At 35.6% G+C, this 16,476-nt stretch overlaps 1 protein-coding gene across 1 annotated transcript in view; it reads right to left on the reverse strand.

The window, feature by feature from the left end:
• Positions 1 to 746: 746 nt before the first annotated feature.
• Positions 747 to 16,476, reverse strand: part of TGS1 (trimethylguanosine synthase 1) — a 35,462-nt gene continuing 19,732 nt past the window's right edge. The window contains exons 10-13 of the mRNA XM_016126193.2: positions 15,589 to 15,732; positions 12,737 to 12,953; positions 11,784 to 11,862; positions 747 to 1,176 (exon numbers count right to left, since the gene is read on the reverse strand). Coding sequence (XP_015981679.2) covers positions 1,054 to 1,176; positions 11,784 to 11,862; positions 12,737 to 12,953; positions 15,589 to 15,732 — 563 coding nt within the window. The 3' untranslated portion in view covers positions 747 to 1,053. The remainder of the gene's footprint in view (positions 1,177 to 11,783; positions 11,863 to 12,736; positions 12,954 to 15,588; positions 15,733 to 16,476) is intronic.

The following is a 16,476-nucleotide window of genomic DNA, read 5'->3' on the forward strand; positions in this document are numbered from 1 at the left end:
ATGAGTACATATATATGTGGAATCTAAAGAACAAAATAAACAACAACAAAAAAAGGAAACAAATTTATAGATACAGAGACATTTTGATAGCTATCACGTGGGAGGGAAGTTGGGGGATCACTGAAAAAGGGGGAAGGGATTAAGATGTACAAATCTGTTACAAAACAGTCATGAAGATAAAAAATACAAGGAATAGAGTCACTAATATTGTAATAACTATGTACGGCGTCAGAAGGGCACTAGATTTATCGGGGTGACCACTTTGTGAGTTATATAGATGTCTGTCACTATGCTGTGCACCTGAAACTAATATAATATTGTATGCCAACTATAACTGAAAAATAAAAAATATTATTTAAAAAAATATCCCAAACAGCTCAAATGTCAGTCCATAGGGAACTGGTTAAATTATGGCATACTCAGGCGAAACACAAGATAGCCACTAAAAGGAACAAAGTAGATCTGTATGTACTAACATGGAAAGGTCTCCAAGATAGATTCATAAAAAAAAAATCGAGGGGAGAAGTACTGAACAGTGCATCAATGAGGGGAAAAAGTGGCTGAGAGTCTACTGCAGTTCCTTTCTGTCCTCCAAAGGAATCATAAGATGTTAGCTGTGGTTATCTTTAGATAGATGAATGAAGGGTAGAGGAAGGGAATGGGAGACTTTTATTTTTTATTTTTGTACTTTTCTGTACTCTTTGTTTCTATCCTTAAAGGTATAACATTTATTTCAACAAGTTAAATGGGTGGATGGACTACAATTCATTTACTGTTTTCTTTGTATCTCTCTGTATTATAAAAACGCAGTAGTTGTTTTTTTATATACACACACAGATGTTAAACCAAAATATACAAAATTTTAAAAAGATAACAGACATATGTACATATATACACACACATGCTGACTGACATTAGCATAGGAGAAAGTTTCCTTTTCCACGTCAGACACTTACTATCCCTAATGTTCAATCCACATAGTTATTCCAACTGTCTCACTGGAATAATGTTCTGATCACTGCAGGATCTTTTTGTCCTTTTACCACCTCACGATTATGATTCTGAGGCTGGTCTTCGGATCAGGTCCCCAAAATAAGCAGTGATTGTCTTCAATTTATTATTAAGAAAGTTTTGTTCTATTTCTACTTGCCCTCCGGGCCCAGCTAAGGACGCCACCTAAAAAAAAGGAACAGAAGAAAGTCACACATACATAAACATGATTTCAAAATAAATATTTCACTCAAACATTTCGCCAAATAATAAGATGACTCCAGCTTTTTATTCAAGTCCTCCCAACAATGAGGCATCTCAAATGTTCACTCTGGGTAGGTATTATGCACTATATTATGGGTTAAGACCATACTACTATGTTATGGTACAGGACCTAATTTCTCCAATGCAGAAGCTAAAGAACTCAGAGGAAAAGAAAACAAACACACCCTTCCCCGAAATTAGGCTTAAGATAAAAATGTAAAGATTAACTCACTTTCCTGAATACTTTTGTCCTGTTCATCTTACCTGCTGCATCTTACCCTCTCATTCCTTCAACAACATTTACTGAGTACCTGCCACATGATACTAGGAATCAAACTTCAGAGAGTGAGAGACAGGAAGGATCCCACTCCTGCGAGTACTAGTCTCCACTACCAACTTTTTTCCTTCTCTGATCTCTTCTGCTGTTCATTCTCTCAACCTGGATCATCTCCTCCACCTGTTGCTCTGCATGTATGTTATTTTTAAACCCGCTCCTTTTTTTCACTGTGGTAAAATACATTGCTTTTTGAGGTCTGCTGGAACACAGTGATCAATCGCTTTATTAGGAAGTTCAAAGTGCTGTCCCCTTTCCACCTCCACAGAGTTAACATCAAAAGCGTCCACCCAGCGACGCTTTACCTTTACATCAAGTTCTCATACAAAGTCTTGTTTTAGTCCAACATTTTTCATCCAACCTCTCAGGTCTACTAACTAGCAAATATATTACCTTCTCACTCAGGATGACATCATCAGAGATCAATTTATCAAGACACTAGTGAGGACTAAGAGAGAGAGGAATGCAGCAGGAAGCCCTGGAAGTCACAGACTGCAGACACTGAATGTTGGAGATAGGGATACCCCGCCGGGGATAGGGACAAACAAGAGGAGACATGCATTTTTTGAAATTAATTCTCTAACTGTAATCGGAAAAACTGTCGTTATGTATCTTGTAAAGAGAGGTGTTTACCTAGTTTGGTTTGGAGGCTGAGAGATCTAATCTCAGTGGTATCACACATGCTATACCAGCATCTGGCAAGAGGAAAGGTTTACTGTGTATTGCCAATGAGTATTTATTTTAAAACATTTCACTTTCCTCTTAGAAAAGAAGTCACAGATACAGAAATAGGACAGAAACAACAGGTCATTCTATCGCACATCCTTAAAAAAAAAAAAAAAAGGCAATAACAATGTCAACATCACTCTCACCCAAAAAGGGACAAAAAAAAGAGCTGGCTGTGCTTTTATCAATAGCAATAGATGACAACGGAAGTCAAACAGTATCTATTATGCTAAAAAAAAGTAATAATTAAAGTAAAACTAGAAATTAAAAATAGCCAAGTAGTCTCAGAGTGGCAATTATTAGAAATAATTGTTTTGCTTTCTGTTTTGGTACCTTTAGCAGTCTGATTTTTATCTAACAGTCAGGCTGAATTTTCACAAGGAAGGGCAAAATGAAGAATTTTGTCTTTACCTAATGAAAAGCATTTTGACTAGTGTATCTAAAATAAATGGTTTCACAGTAATTTTTCTACAGGTTAAGATATAACTTAAGTGCAGTATTTCTCCCATTTCTTAAACAATGATTGATTTACAGAAACTGAGACTGGCAAACTGAAGTTTTCTTGGGGGTGGGGTGGGGAAAGAGGGGAGGAGAAAGAAAGGAGAGAACAAGAAGGGTTAAGAAAACCAGAGCAGAGCTGAGACAAGGGCAAAGCACCTGCTAGGTGGAGTCTAGCAGGAAAAAAAAAAAAAAAGCAAAATCAGAAGAAATTTTAATACTAGCTCTACCAATAATTTGCTGTATCAATTTGGAAAGACATTAAGATAGGCTTTGGCTTTCTAAATCTGAAAAATGGCACTACTACCTATTTCTCCCCAAAATGGGAATGCTACCTATTTCTCCAAAAATTTTTTGTAAGTCATAAAAAATTTACAGTAAAACAAATCTCTGAGAAGGTAGGGTAGTTTCTTTTCTCTCTCTTTCTCTCTTTCTCTCTTTCTCTCTCTCTCTCTCTCTCTCTCTCTCTCTCTCTCTCTCTCTCTCTCTCTCTCTCTCTACTATTGAAAGGGTTACCTGAATTTAGGTGCTTTGGATAGAAAAAGGAATAATGATGTGGTTACATAGGAATTTTTTGAGGCCTGTTAAAAATTGGTCAATAAATTATACTTATTCAACAATTATTTAGTGCGTGCTTATAGGTGTTTGTTCTAGGTCATGGAGTGTAGCAAAAAAACAAAACAAAACAAAACAAAAAAAAACAAACCAACTCTCTGTATTCATGCATCTTACATTCTAGCTGGGAAGGCCAGATAATGAACAAATAAAACAAGAATTGCTCCTGACGCTGGAGGAAAAGGTGAACCTATGTCAAAATATAATGGCAGGGTAAGCCCCATATGCACACTTGGCTCCTGGTTATAGCACTGGGGATGAGGAAAGGAGAAACGGGTAAAGATCATGATGCAGGTGATAACTACAATAACAGGTAGGGAACAGAAGAGCCAAATAAACATTCAAAACTGCATTACTCTTCAAAAGCAAATTGATTTAAAGTAAAAATGTATAGTAACTGAACAAATGCGAGAAAATAACTTCCAAACTAGATGCTAATGGAAAAATACATATTAAATATTAAAGACAGGAACACTTTACAGGAAAGAGGCAGAAAAATTAGAGCATTGAAAAAAATGTCCTTTTATTACAAGCAAATTACGCCAGGTGTAAATTATGAGTATTTTTTATGGGGCCTACAGACAGGAGCGGCAAGCATCTGAAACACTGGCTGTGATTAGAAACCTAATGTCACACTGGCAAGTACCTTACCCATGATTTCCTTTGTCCTCATGTTTCTTTTGTTATAGCTAATTAATAACTACACAGAAATAAAAGTAAGTTGGGTAAAAATATTTCTAATGAACAGTTCTCCGGGAGATAAGAAGATAATATTTTTTATCAGTAGAAGATCAGGCAACACTCAAACTTAAAAATATTTATTAAAATTTTCCATTTCTCTGTACATGGTAAACAGAAATGAGATTTCTATGCTTAAGTGAATAAATCTTAAATATTTACTTATTGATTAAAACAAATATGATTTTAAAAAGCTAACATGTCAACAGGGGCACACTGGTGACAAGTCAAAGATTCTCCTGAGCATCAAAAGCTTACTAACATTAGTTTCTTAGGAGAAAGCTACCAATCAATAATCAGATCAGTAAGCTTTGTCCCTTACCTGTTCTCAGAAAGAGATACTGGAGACATGAAGATTATTCTTAAATTCAACAAGTTATGAACCACAACAGATCAGAGAGTTGGGACACCTTTGGCTTTAGCAAAGGTCTTGTACATGGCCTTACGTGTGGCATCCTTTATTTTTAGCTAAGTCATTTACTGAAAAAACTTACTCAAAGAAGTGAAGAAAACAATCTTATGTTCAGAAGCATTTGTGCCTTCCCACACCAGTTTCACAGCCCTCTGGAAAATGATAATACATGCAGTATGGGCACGAATACTGTCCTAATCGTTCAGTGGCAAACTTTCCAAGTGAAAAGTTGGCTAATACACATTAGGAGCTGATCAACTGCATCCTTAATTGCAATGTATGATTGACCAGGGGATTTCACTAAGAACGGAGTTGGTCTAAAAATGTGGTACCAGTTACTAGAAGAGAATACTCAGGACAGATAAGGCTCAGCAGCAACTGCCTTTCATTTTGTGAGATTTTAGACCTCTGTTGTCTTTCTCACCAGCCAGGAACAGAAATGCTATTCAGCCAAAATTCTATATAATTCCTTTTGCTTCTCTTGTCACAACTTCTATCCCCTACTCCCAATCTCACGGTGGGCTAACTCTGTGATAAGGGATGACTCTGTTCCTTTGTATCTTTCCTCTGTATCTTGTCAGTGGAGACAGCAAGGCACTCAACTCTGCCACTGTGAGCCAGAATGGCAAGGCAAATCAGTAAACTTCTCAGTTCACTCACAACAGAATCAGGTTCATAAGCTGATCTGTTTACTCTAGAGTTAGGATGATCAATGAAAATGGGTAGAGAATGCTACAAACTCTATGCCATTAAGACAAGAAACATTTATTCAGTTCCTATGTTGTATGTTAGTGTACTGGTCCTCTGCAGGAGGAATGTACTTTTGAGTGCTCTAAGTTTTAAAGGTTGGGTATTTTCAGGTTAAGCAGTTTTAGAATTTATTATTTGTACACGTACCAGAAGTCGACCCTAGTTCTTAGCTCTCTTTTTACTGTCTCCTGCTTCTGGTGTCTAAACCTGGACTAACAATCCTCCACCTGCTGGGATGGCTTCATCATACTGATCACATGGATATGGTTTTGGCTACATGATGGTGCTGCCATTACACCAGATTTCCATATGGCCATTACATCTGGAACAATTTGACACAAATTTCTTATCAATCCTAATATTTAGAAAGCAATAAGGCTTTAGTTTTTAATTAAATAAACAAATACTATAATAGCTCAGAACTAATATTTACAAAGAAATTACTGGTAAATTTTAATTGCATTCAGCTAAAGGCAAATGCAAAATGCTAATGAACCAAATTTAGTTGTATTTAAAATGTATCTCAAAATAATAACATTATCTAATAGTTTCCATATTTAAAATAGTTTTAATTATTCAAATGCATAAAATTGTATTATTTTTTTTACATGGTTAGTTTAAGAAATGTTATCTATAAATAAGCCCTCCTTCTTAAACTATTAGAAGTATAATGATTGCTGCAATTAGGAACTTTTCCCTTCCTAGACACTATATATTAGCTCCAATAATAGAGCCTCAAGAACTCTACCAAGCAGAAAGATGAGATCTCTCTTGATTAAGTCTAACATCAATTTCTATACTTAAAGATACAACTTAACCGCAGGATAAGTTCTACCTAATGCTATTAGGTCAATTTGTAAATATTTTCCCGCTTTATCAGGAAATAAAACAGGTGAGGTTCAGCCTAATTGTTATCTACCTGGGGGAAGTCATAAAAGGAGGTGTGTGTTTACTAGACAAGTGCCAGCAAGTACATGGCGCAGGACTTCCCAGTTAATTTGTCCATATGATTCTTGGAGATGGTGCTCAATGTTGTCCTGCTCTCTGCACTGGCATGAACAAATTATATAGAAAAGTAATTTAAATTAATATGACTTGAAGAGCATAAAGACTATGAATTTTCTGAGACTAGACAGTTTAGCCATGAAACCAAAAAAAGGATAAGGAGGTGCTATATCAAACCCCCCAGGAGCTGCTCCTCTCACCAGCCCTGCCCCGTGTCTGCCTGCTGCTAGAGGTTCCATCCCCGGGGGTCTACAAAGACGGTGCCTGACAGTCACTGCTGTGGAGCTTCCTTAGGGAGACTAAACCATTCTGCTCTGCTCAGAGACCTCTACCCATATTACATACTCTTACTTAAAGGAAGAGCTTTCAATGGTTGGAAAGCATGACAGATGTATTGGCTACAATTTTACAGTTGCCAAAGGAAAGAAATGAAGAAAAATTGAGCAAGATACAGCCATCAGGTAGATGAAATACATTTATCCTGGGCTCTCTGAATTGAATCTAATCAGTTCCCAAGTTTCTACAGTGATTTCAGAGAGTGAGATATAACTTTCCTCCAAAGAGCCTATAACAAAAAAGTTTTTCTAAATTATTCAGTTCTTGAGTTTGATAGTGAAAGTTTAGATTAAAAAAGATACATGTTGTGGAATACCCCCAAACAGAAAAAGGAACTAAGAGATTGCGGTAATAGGGGATGTAGAAAAATATATTACTAGCTACAAAGACAATTAAACTCATTTCCTATAAGGAAAGATTGACAGACAAGTTATATTTATAATGCCCATACTCAGTGTAACTACCCTAAATATAAACATCACTTGGAGTACAAATTTCCTTGTATGGGAAATTATAGACATTTCTATGGGAAAAATAAAGCTTGAGTTTTAAACATGAGGCTCATACACTTGAGGAACCCAACCCATTTATAAGTTCAGGTTGTTGTGAAATTCTAAATATTTCTTAATGAAAGTAGATGTCTCTGTAACTCTGCTCTCTCTCAACCCTGAAGTACTGTCTCTTCTCTCATTTGAAAAATCTTATATATTTTCTCCATTTTAAAAAGACAAGTTGATTTCTCACTGTAATTTGATTCTAATACCAACCAATATAATGCACTTGAAGTCTCAAGTTTCCTTTTTGATTTTATTATTTTCTAGTGTCATCACTCCCCCTGGAGGCAGAATATGTGAATGCACTGCCAACTGTAATTCTGGCAGGTATCTGAAGTAAGTCAAAAACACACGTTAAAGAAAATAAGTTAACTTTCTCCTTGGGCCAGTGTTACTTTAACTAGAAAAAATTTATTCGCTGTAATTTTTACAATAAATAGTGAATTTCCTATTATCATTCAAGTACCCATATAAGCCCATCTCATATTTAATATAAGGATCGTAGAGCCTCTTATGAGACTAGCTATGAAGCTATTTACATATGAGAAAAATAAGAATTATGGAACAAATAGGCTCGACCTTATGTGGGAGTCTAGAATGCAGATCTGGGTCACAAATAAGAGTAGCAGTATTAGGTTGAACATCAAATTTGTTATAAAAATGGATGAAGGGGCTAGTGATTTTCCTTTAAACTGATATAGTATGTCATATTTGGGAGGCCAAATGTTTAGAAACAACGGCTTATAAACAGATGACAGCCAGCAGATCTAATTTCGTCTCCTTCCAAATCACAGAGTAAGAGCTCAGCCTTGTTAATTTTTATTTACTTTTCTTTTAGCCCAGAGAATCTCAACTCTGGAGGCACATTACAATCACTTGGGACGTTTTAAAAAAATTTTACCCTTGGGCCTCATTCCAGAAAATAAATCAGAATCTTTCCTAGTGGACTAAGGTATCAGTAGTTTTAAAAAGTTACTTAACTGAAACTATAAAACACTTTGAAGAAAACATAGGGGAAAATGATACTGAATTTGTCAATGATTTCTTGGATATGACATCAAAAGCACAGGTAGGTAAGTTGAACTTCACCAAAATTAAAAACGTTTGTGCAGCAAAGAGCACTATTGAAAGAACAAAAAAACCAACCCATGGAATGGGAGAAAATACTGGCAAAGCATGTATCTAGAATTATGCACATGAAAAGATAGTCAACATCACTAGTCATTAGGGAAATGCAAATTAGAACTAAAGTGAGGTACCATTTCATATCATTAGGATGGCTGTTATCAAACCACCATCACCAGAAAATAACAAGGGTTAGTGAGAAAGTGGAGAAAATGGAGCACTTGTGAGTTGCTGGTGGGAATGTAAAATGATTCAGCTGCTATGGAGAACAGTATGGTGATTCCTCAAAAACTAAACATAGAATTTCCATGTGATCCGGCAATTCTACTTCTGAATATATACCTCAACGAGCTAAAAGCAGGGACTTGAACAGATTATTTGACATGTTTACAGCATCATTATTAATAGCACCAAGCTAGAAACGACCCAAAATGTCCACTTATGAATAAATGTATAAACAAGATGTGGTATATACATGCAGTGGAATATTATTCAGCCTTAAAAAGGAAATTCCGATATATGCTATAACATGAATGAAACTTTAGGAGATTATGTTAAGTGAAATAAGCTAGTCACAAAAAGATAAATGTTGTATGATTCCATTTATATGAAGAAACTAGAATTAAATTTATAGAAACAGAAAGTAGAATGGTGGTTGCTAAGTGCAGGTTGTGAGGTGGGTAATGAGGAGTTAGTGTTTAATGGGTATAGAGTTTCGGTTTGGGAAGAAAAAGTTCAGAAATGGTAGTGCTGATTGCACAACCATGTAAAAGTATTTAACGCCGCTGTATTGTCTCCTTAAAAAAGATTTATGGTGAATACTCTTATGTACGTTTTACCATAATTAAAAAACAGAACCACTCAAGTGATTCTAATTTGCAGCCACAGGGTTCCATATTAAAATGAGAGTGAGTATGTCTGGACAAGTAGTATATCTGGTTTCTGGTAAGAAAAAGAAAAATCTATAATCTGGGATTATGTTTATAAATTAAATTCTCTCATTTCACAAATATTAAAGCTGTCTCTGTTCTTTAGAGAAAACATGTTATCTTTCCATATTGACCTTCGAAATCTTAGTAACATTTACATTCTTTCAACAACAACTGTATCATATAATAGGATCTTCTAAGTAACAGACACCAAGACTTTATTGAAGATTTATGGGCTAGAGGTACTGTGATAAATGCTTTACTCGCTTATTGCATTTTTTCCTCAAAACCGCCACTAGAAAGCTAAAAAGTGGCAGGGCTGAGACTCAACTCCAGTCTGTATGGAGTTTACTATCTTTCTTTTTTTAATATCTCTTTTTTAGCCTATTACCTGGATGTTATTCACATAGCCCTAGTTCCATGTCATTGATATTCTTTGTCACCTCCACCTCAACGCCTACAATGAAATCTTTAAAGTCCAGTTTACACTCTATATTATCCACCCAAAAGCCAGCGCCTTTAATCCTTTCTTATAAGAAGGTTGCATCCACCATTATTATTACTTATGCACCTATCTTGTGATCCCTAGGAAGATGCTGAACTAGCACGACCCCTGACGCACACAAGATAGCTCTGGAGACACTAGAAGGAACAACTTCCTGCAAAAACAAAAAATTAGGAGGGCCTAGGATGGTGTGTGCGTGTGTGCGCACGCGTGTGTGCAGGATGGAGGGTGGTGCCTCTGAGAAGATAAAACAGGACGAAAGAAAACAAGAAATTTGAAATTCTGCTCTTGCTCCTTCCGATCCATTGCTGTTGCCTTGTCTGACCAGTGTGTGCAGCCTCACCTGCAGATACTGAGAACTCTGCTCTGTATGCAGGCATTAAAGTTAGGGCAGTTAAAAAAAAAAGTTCTGCTGTGAAGCTGAGAGAAACAGGTAGGAACTAACCCTGACAGCTGCTTTCTCACTCTTCCCTCTCCAAAGCCCTAGAGCCAATGAATGATACTTGAAGATTAAACAGTACTGCTTTTGCCCAGCCCCTCCACACAGGGGGGCAGCTACGTCTTGAGATGGTGTTTTGTGATAAATGCAATCTTATGGTGCCTGATAACTTCATCCCTTGAAGTTATCATTGCGACTGACAACAGGCTTTGTCTGGTTCTCAACCCAGCAGGCTATACATTACAATGACCCAGGGAACTTAAAAAAAAAAAAAAAAAAAAAAACTGATTGGACCAATTTCTGAGGTGGGGCTTGTATAGTCACAGTTTTTTACAATTATACCTAGTGGTTCTAAAGTGCATCCAGTTTGACACTCACTGGATTCTGACATGTCCTTAATCCTTTTGCAATACCTGAGAACAGCAAATAGCCAGTAACACAAGACATTTGAGGATTACAAATACTCCATGGAAGAAAAAGAAAGTGGATTATAAATTGTACCAAAAGCAGAAAGGATAAAATGGATTAAGAATTTAAACTTCTTATAATATTAGAATGCAAACGAAAGCAAAAATATGCAGAAATATTAAGTATAAAGAATAGCTGAACTAAAAAAATCATAACAGATAGGATAATAGAATGTACATACCCAAGGAATGAACTAGCTAGAAGACTAGACTGGGATAATCTTGCAGAAGGAAAAAGTAGACAAAATACCAGAAAATAGTTATGGAAGACTAATATCCATGCACTAGATACACCAGAAAAAAAGATGGTAAGAAGAACACAGGTGAACAAATAATGGAGATCATTTCTCCAGAGTAAGATGAAAAAGCTCAGAAATAAGTTTCAGTTCTCAGAGTATCAAATAGGAGAGGAAAAACTCACACCTAGCAACATTGTAGTAAAATTTAGAATATGAAATACAAAAAAAATTTCAACAGAATGCTTAGCACAAAGCAGTATATAATAAGTGTTTATTCAAAAAAAATCAAAGAAAGGCTGAAATAAAGACATTAATGAATCAGTATGGGACAGTTATTATATCAGATCCAATTCTATTGAGGAAAAAAATAACACAATTAAAATAAATGTTTATGGTAAGAAAGGAATAAGGATATTTTAATGTTAATCAAGACTATATATCCCAAGACTATATATCAGTTGAAACTGATCCTGGCCAAATTAAGGTTTTATCTGTCTGTACATTTCTATTTAGGCTACTATTTTCAGGCATACCTAATACCTCAAGGTAGGTTTCAGTAAAAAGATCTTGGCTAAATTTAGGTGTACATTTGACAAAACACATTCAATCACCCTTTCAGGACATATCATTAAAAGCCCAGAGTGCTCTGTTTACGTTTACCAGGAATTTTGGAGAGGAAGAGGATGAAATGGGCATGGATTTAAATACCAAACACTTTTAGTTTTCTAGTAATAGTCAAAAAGCCAGAGACTTCTCATAAACATATTCTTAGTTACAGAAATATCTTGATCTTTTTCTGCCCGTTATATCTAACAGTTATACAAGAGGCTCATAGAAGTTCTTCAGTAATGGCTTACCTGGTCAATATCAGCATTTCTTGGAAGAAAATAAACAATATTATTAGTAATCTTCTGGGAAAGTCTGAAAATTTCAAAGGTGGACAGCAGTTAAGGAAAAATTACAAAAACAGCAGTTAATTTCTGATCAGAAATAAAGTTCTTATTATTCATTTAATGGAACTTAAAGAAAATTAAGTTGTAGATTTTGTAATTCAGCAGCATAGTGTCCCTAATAATCAGAGATTACAAGTTAAGACCATTTTTCATTTATCCTAGTAGTAGGCAACCAAGAGTCAGCAATACTTTCTCTTTCTGCCTTTTTCCAGTTATTGTGAAAATAGAAATAACAGGAAAGCACAGCGCCACTTCTTTCCAGTAAAGAATAAAGGCAAATAACTCTCGATTGTAGTCTACACTCTAAATTTTAATTAGCAATTTAGAAACATGTTTCCTGCTAGAGTCAAAAAGATGATTCAAGTAGGGATAAAGAAATGACAAATAACATAAACGCTATTTTTTCTGAAATAAGGGCTTGCTTCAGTATCACGGAAGAGTAACAGGAAAATTTTGAAGATACAGAGAGAATTAGCATAGGTCAGTGTCAGTTGAAGAAAAGTTAAGGGATAGTCACCCAGACTCTAGGGACAGAATTTCCTGAAGAAATTACCAAATTCCAGACAGTAATTTCAAACAATTAATGCTTTCTAGTTCTTGTTATGTAATGGTAAAACTGGATAGTATCCAAATGAAATAAGACTCTACATTTGCTATAACTTTTGGAGATCCATCACCAGTTAATTTTTACATACCTGCTTTTTATGTAAAACATACTAGAATCTCTCAAGTGCTATTAGCTCCTCTCCACTATTTTTTCTCTCTCAAACACACACACATGCGTGAGTGCGTGTACACACACACATCCCTTCTTCTCTACAACCACTGTGCAAACTTTCGGTACTTCCAAAGGATATCCATCAGGAGACATCATCGTCCTAATGTCAAAGATGTCTGCGGTAGCGTAGTCCGGCCCTCCCCATGGAGGGCTGAGGAACACAACGTCGGCCTTTAAATCAGGAGCCAGCAGCAGGAAATCTCCACAGATGAACTCTATCTTGTCTGCTATCCCATAAACTTCAGCATTGTTGCGAGCAAGATCAATCTTAACAGGATCAATATCAATGGCAATCACTAAAAATGAGAACAGGAAAGATGAGTCAAATGATACTGACTAGTAGTTATATAGAACAACAGTTCATCTTCTGATTGGTCTATTTTCTGTACAAGAATCTTTTCGAAAACTAAGTGAAATTTGCCCTCATATACCAGAGATAGAGAATTTAAGTAGAATTTTAAATCCATATTACAAAGATTCACTTATGTTGTACCAAGGAAATGTGACCAAAGGATCTGGCTTTCAGGGTTCTTTCACTCAGACATTTCACCAAAGCAAACAGCGGGAGTGGCCGCCACACGTCTACCCAAAGCCGAGTATGTGATCAGCACTGTGCTCTGTGCAGTGCACAGCAGGAGCAGCAAACTGGAAAGGCCCAAGATCGTCAGTAAAGCCTATAAATGCTAAGATTTCAGAAAAGACCAATTTCCTCAAAATGAGGCAACCTCCAAAGGAAGACAAATTTGACAACTTCTACAGAAAAGCAAAATAAAACAAATTTGACAAACTAATATAGCCAACTTATGAAATGTAAAAACATCTGCTGATGATGTTTAATGAGACATATTAGGTAGATGGAATAGACAATGTTATGTTTTCACCAAATGGGACTTCATTTAATTTATTGCAATTTCATAATTAGCAATGCAAATCTAAGTTAAATTTAGCTCACTCATGTCTTGCGCTAAGTGCACCTGTATGTGTGCAAGTGTGTTAGTGGCAATATTTTATATCTAGAAGGGATAAGTGGAACTCTGATGCATACACCATAGACTTCAAGGAAACATAGCTGTTTCTCAGAAAATGTTGGCTCAAAATTTGCTAACATTTTTGAGAAATAATGCATGAAATAAATCACTTGAACAATGAATACAAGCACCAATTACATGTTGCAAAATCATTCATTTACAATGCTATTTTTCTGTTCTAAATAAACTAATATTCATATTTAAAAGAGAAAAGATGAAAATGTCCTTTTCAGTTGCTCAATTTGCTACATTTATAGTACAGAGACAGATGGAAAGACATGCTGACAATACCAAAAATTCAGTGGAAAAAATGACTTTCAATATCAAATATATTCAGTTAATCCTCATGTTTTCACGTACACTTCCCTTGGAGGCAGACTTTGTTTTCAGGCCTGACTGAATGGAAACATTTGATGTATCAGATAAATGAAATGCTGACAAATGCTGGATGATACTATATAGAACTTCACTGTCCAAAAACAGTAGTCACTGGCCACATGTAGCTATTACCTTTAAATTGATTAAAATTAAATGACATTAAGAATTTAGATCCTCGGTCACACAACCACATTTCAAATGCTCAACGGCCATTTGTAGACAGTGGCTACCTGACTGACAGTGCAGATAAATAAGATTCCTGTCGTCACAGAAAACTACTGAGTAGCGCGGATAAAGAACTACTGGAATACAGAAGAGGCAAAAAATCTTTAACAGCAGCAAAATGCAAAGATTTGTAGATTCTCTAATCATTAAGTTGGGTGTATGTGTAGATGGCAACTGAGTAGAAGTAAGTCTAGTGGAAATAAAGGTAAATAGTGAATTCAGGGAAGACAAGAAAATACTCTTCCAGAAAGTATGAAAGCAGCTTTCATCCAGGCTTTTAGGAGGCCATATAAAGTCAGCAAATCTCATGTTCTAGAGCATGGGAGGGATTAAATAGGGCCACAGTGCATCAGCACTGGTCTTAGCATCAATGTTAAGCTTCACTTCATCATTTTTTAGCTCTTACGTTATCCTTTTCAGAATCATATGCTTTCCTATTTAACATAAAAAACTTCATATAAGTTAATGAGACTCAACTGAAATTTACTGAAATGTAAGCTAAACACGGAATATAAAAATTGGGGGAAAAAGGTGTCTTCGAAGTGTGACTAACAAGTGACGTCTCTAACATAACACACTATACTACACTTCAAAAAGAATGGAGAAAAAACAGGTATATCAGATTCAGAAGACACTGAATAAAAGCCCTGGGTTCACGACTCGGCTATGTCAGTTTGGGCTGACTGTTACATTTCATAAGGCCTTCTTTTCCCTGAGAAACAGCACATGCACTGCCTACTTGACACAGTTCCTGGCAGATACACAGTAATAGAGGTTTTCTTCTTTGTGATTCCAAAGTTAAGTTATTACAAGGATAATCTAATACATAAAAGACTTTTAGTGTCTCAAGTTAAAGTTTCCTTTAAATTAAGGTTAAACGATGTCCAATGTCATGAAGATGGCTGCAAGGCTGGGACTCCCAAGCTCCTCCTGTTTCCTTCTAAGGAATAGTTTCCCATTTTAATACTTTTAGTTTTATATAATATTGTAATCATGGCTCCCTTAAGCAAGGTCTGTGTAATTTGAAGCGAGTTACTTCATCTTATTATTTTAGTTTATCTGTGAAATGCAGATAGTAAAAGATAAATTTCACAAGACTGTTGACTAAATAAATTAATACATATTAAGTACTTATACGTGTAATGATACAAAGTATATGCTTAACATATGCTATTATTTTATATTTGCATTAAATTATTAATTATATATTAAATTTCAGCAAAGATAAGCTAAGACAAAATGGAACATTTACTGAATAAACTGAAAACAAATTACTTTTCTTCCATTGGTGGTTAATTACCTCTCTTTCCAGTTAATGCAAACTGAATGCAATTTCCTCCAACTCCACAAAATGCATCTACCACAATGTCACACTTGAAGGATTCACTGACCCGGCCAGCAATGTGTTCAGCGATTTTCTCAGGTGTAACTGAAAACCAGCCCTCTGCAAAAGAAGAGTATTTCTATTAAGATGTTCAATTTCAAGAAGCCAAGCCAAGCATAAACATAGCAAATATTACTATATGATAGACACTTAAAAAACTTAGTTTCTCTTCTCAAAAAACTATAAATAACCTTTCGAAGAAAAGTTCTACAAAGCATGTAAGAAAAAGTAGTACCATTCCCATTCCCAGTTTCCATAGAAGTAACCACCCCAATTCTGGCCTGATTCTACTGTAGTATATCTTCAATAACTGAATGCAATTACGATTTTTATGTCAGAAGTATTAACTTACCCACTATGGAAAATGGAAAGTTAGCTGCTCTAATTGGCTAACTCTCCAAACACCGCTGAGTTTCCCAATTATGTCTAATTTAATTAGCCTTAATATGAAAATAAGCATCAATTTGCAGAACTGACTTAAGTAAGCTGTTCAAGCACAGCAGGAAAACTTGAGAAAGAGTTCAGTTTCCAGTATTAATTCACTTAATTATTTCTTTCTGCACTAGTATTTATCAAACGTTGCTTAATTGTCTATGAGTTCCTAAAAAACAAAACAAAACAAAACAAAAAACTATCCATTCCTTTTGCTATCTATCCTAAGATGCTCTAAGTACAGATTAAACCCGAATCTGAAGTTTTAAAAACACATGTAGACCCTAACTGAGACACTGTAGAGAACAACTGGTTGCTACTCTTTGGAAAATGTCAGTCACGAACAACAATAAAGGCTGAGTAAGTATTCCG

This window comes from Rousettus aegyptiacus, unplaced genomic scaffold, assembly GCF_014176215.1.
Source record: "Rousettus aegyptiacus isolate mRouAeg1 unplaced genomic scaffold, mRouAeg1.p scaffold_m13_p_15, whole genome shotgun sequence".
Classification (NCBI taxonomy): Eukaryota; Metazoa; Chordata; class Mammalia; order Chiroptera; family Pteropodidae; genus Rousettus; species Rousettus aegyptiacus.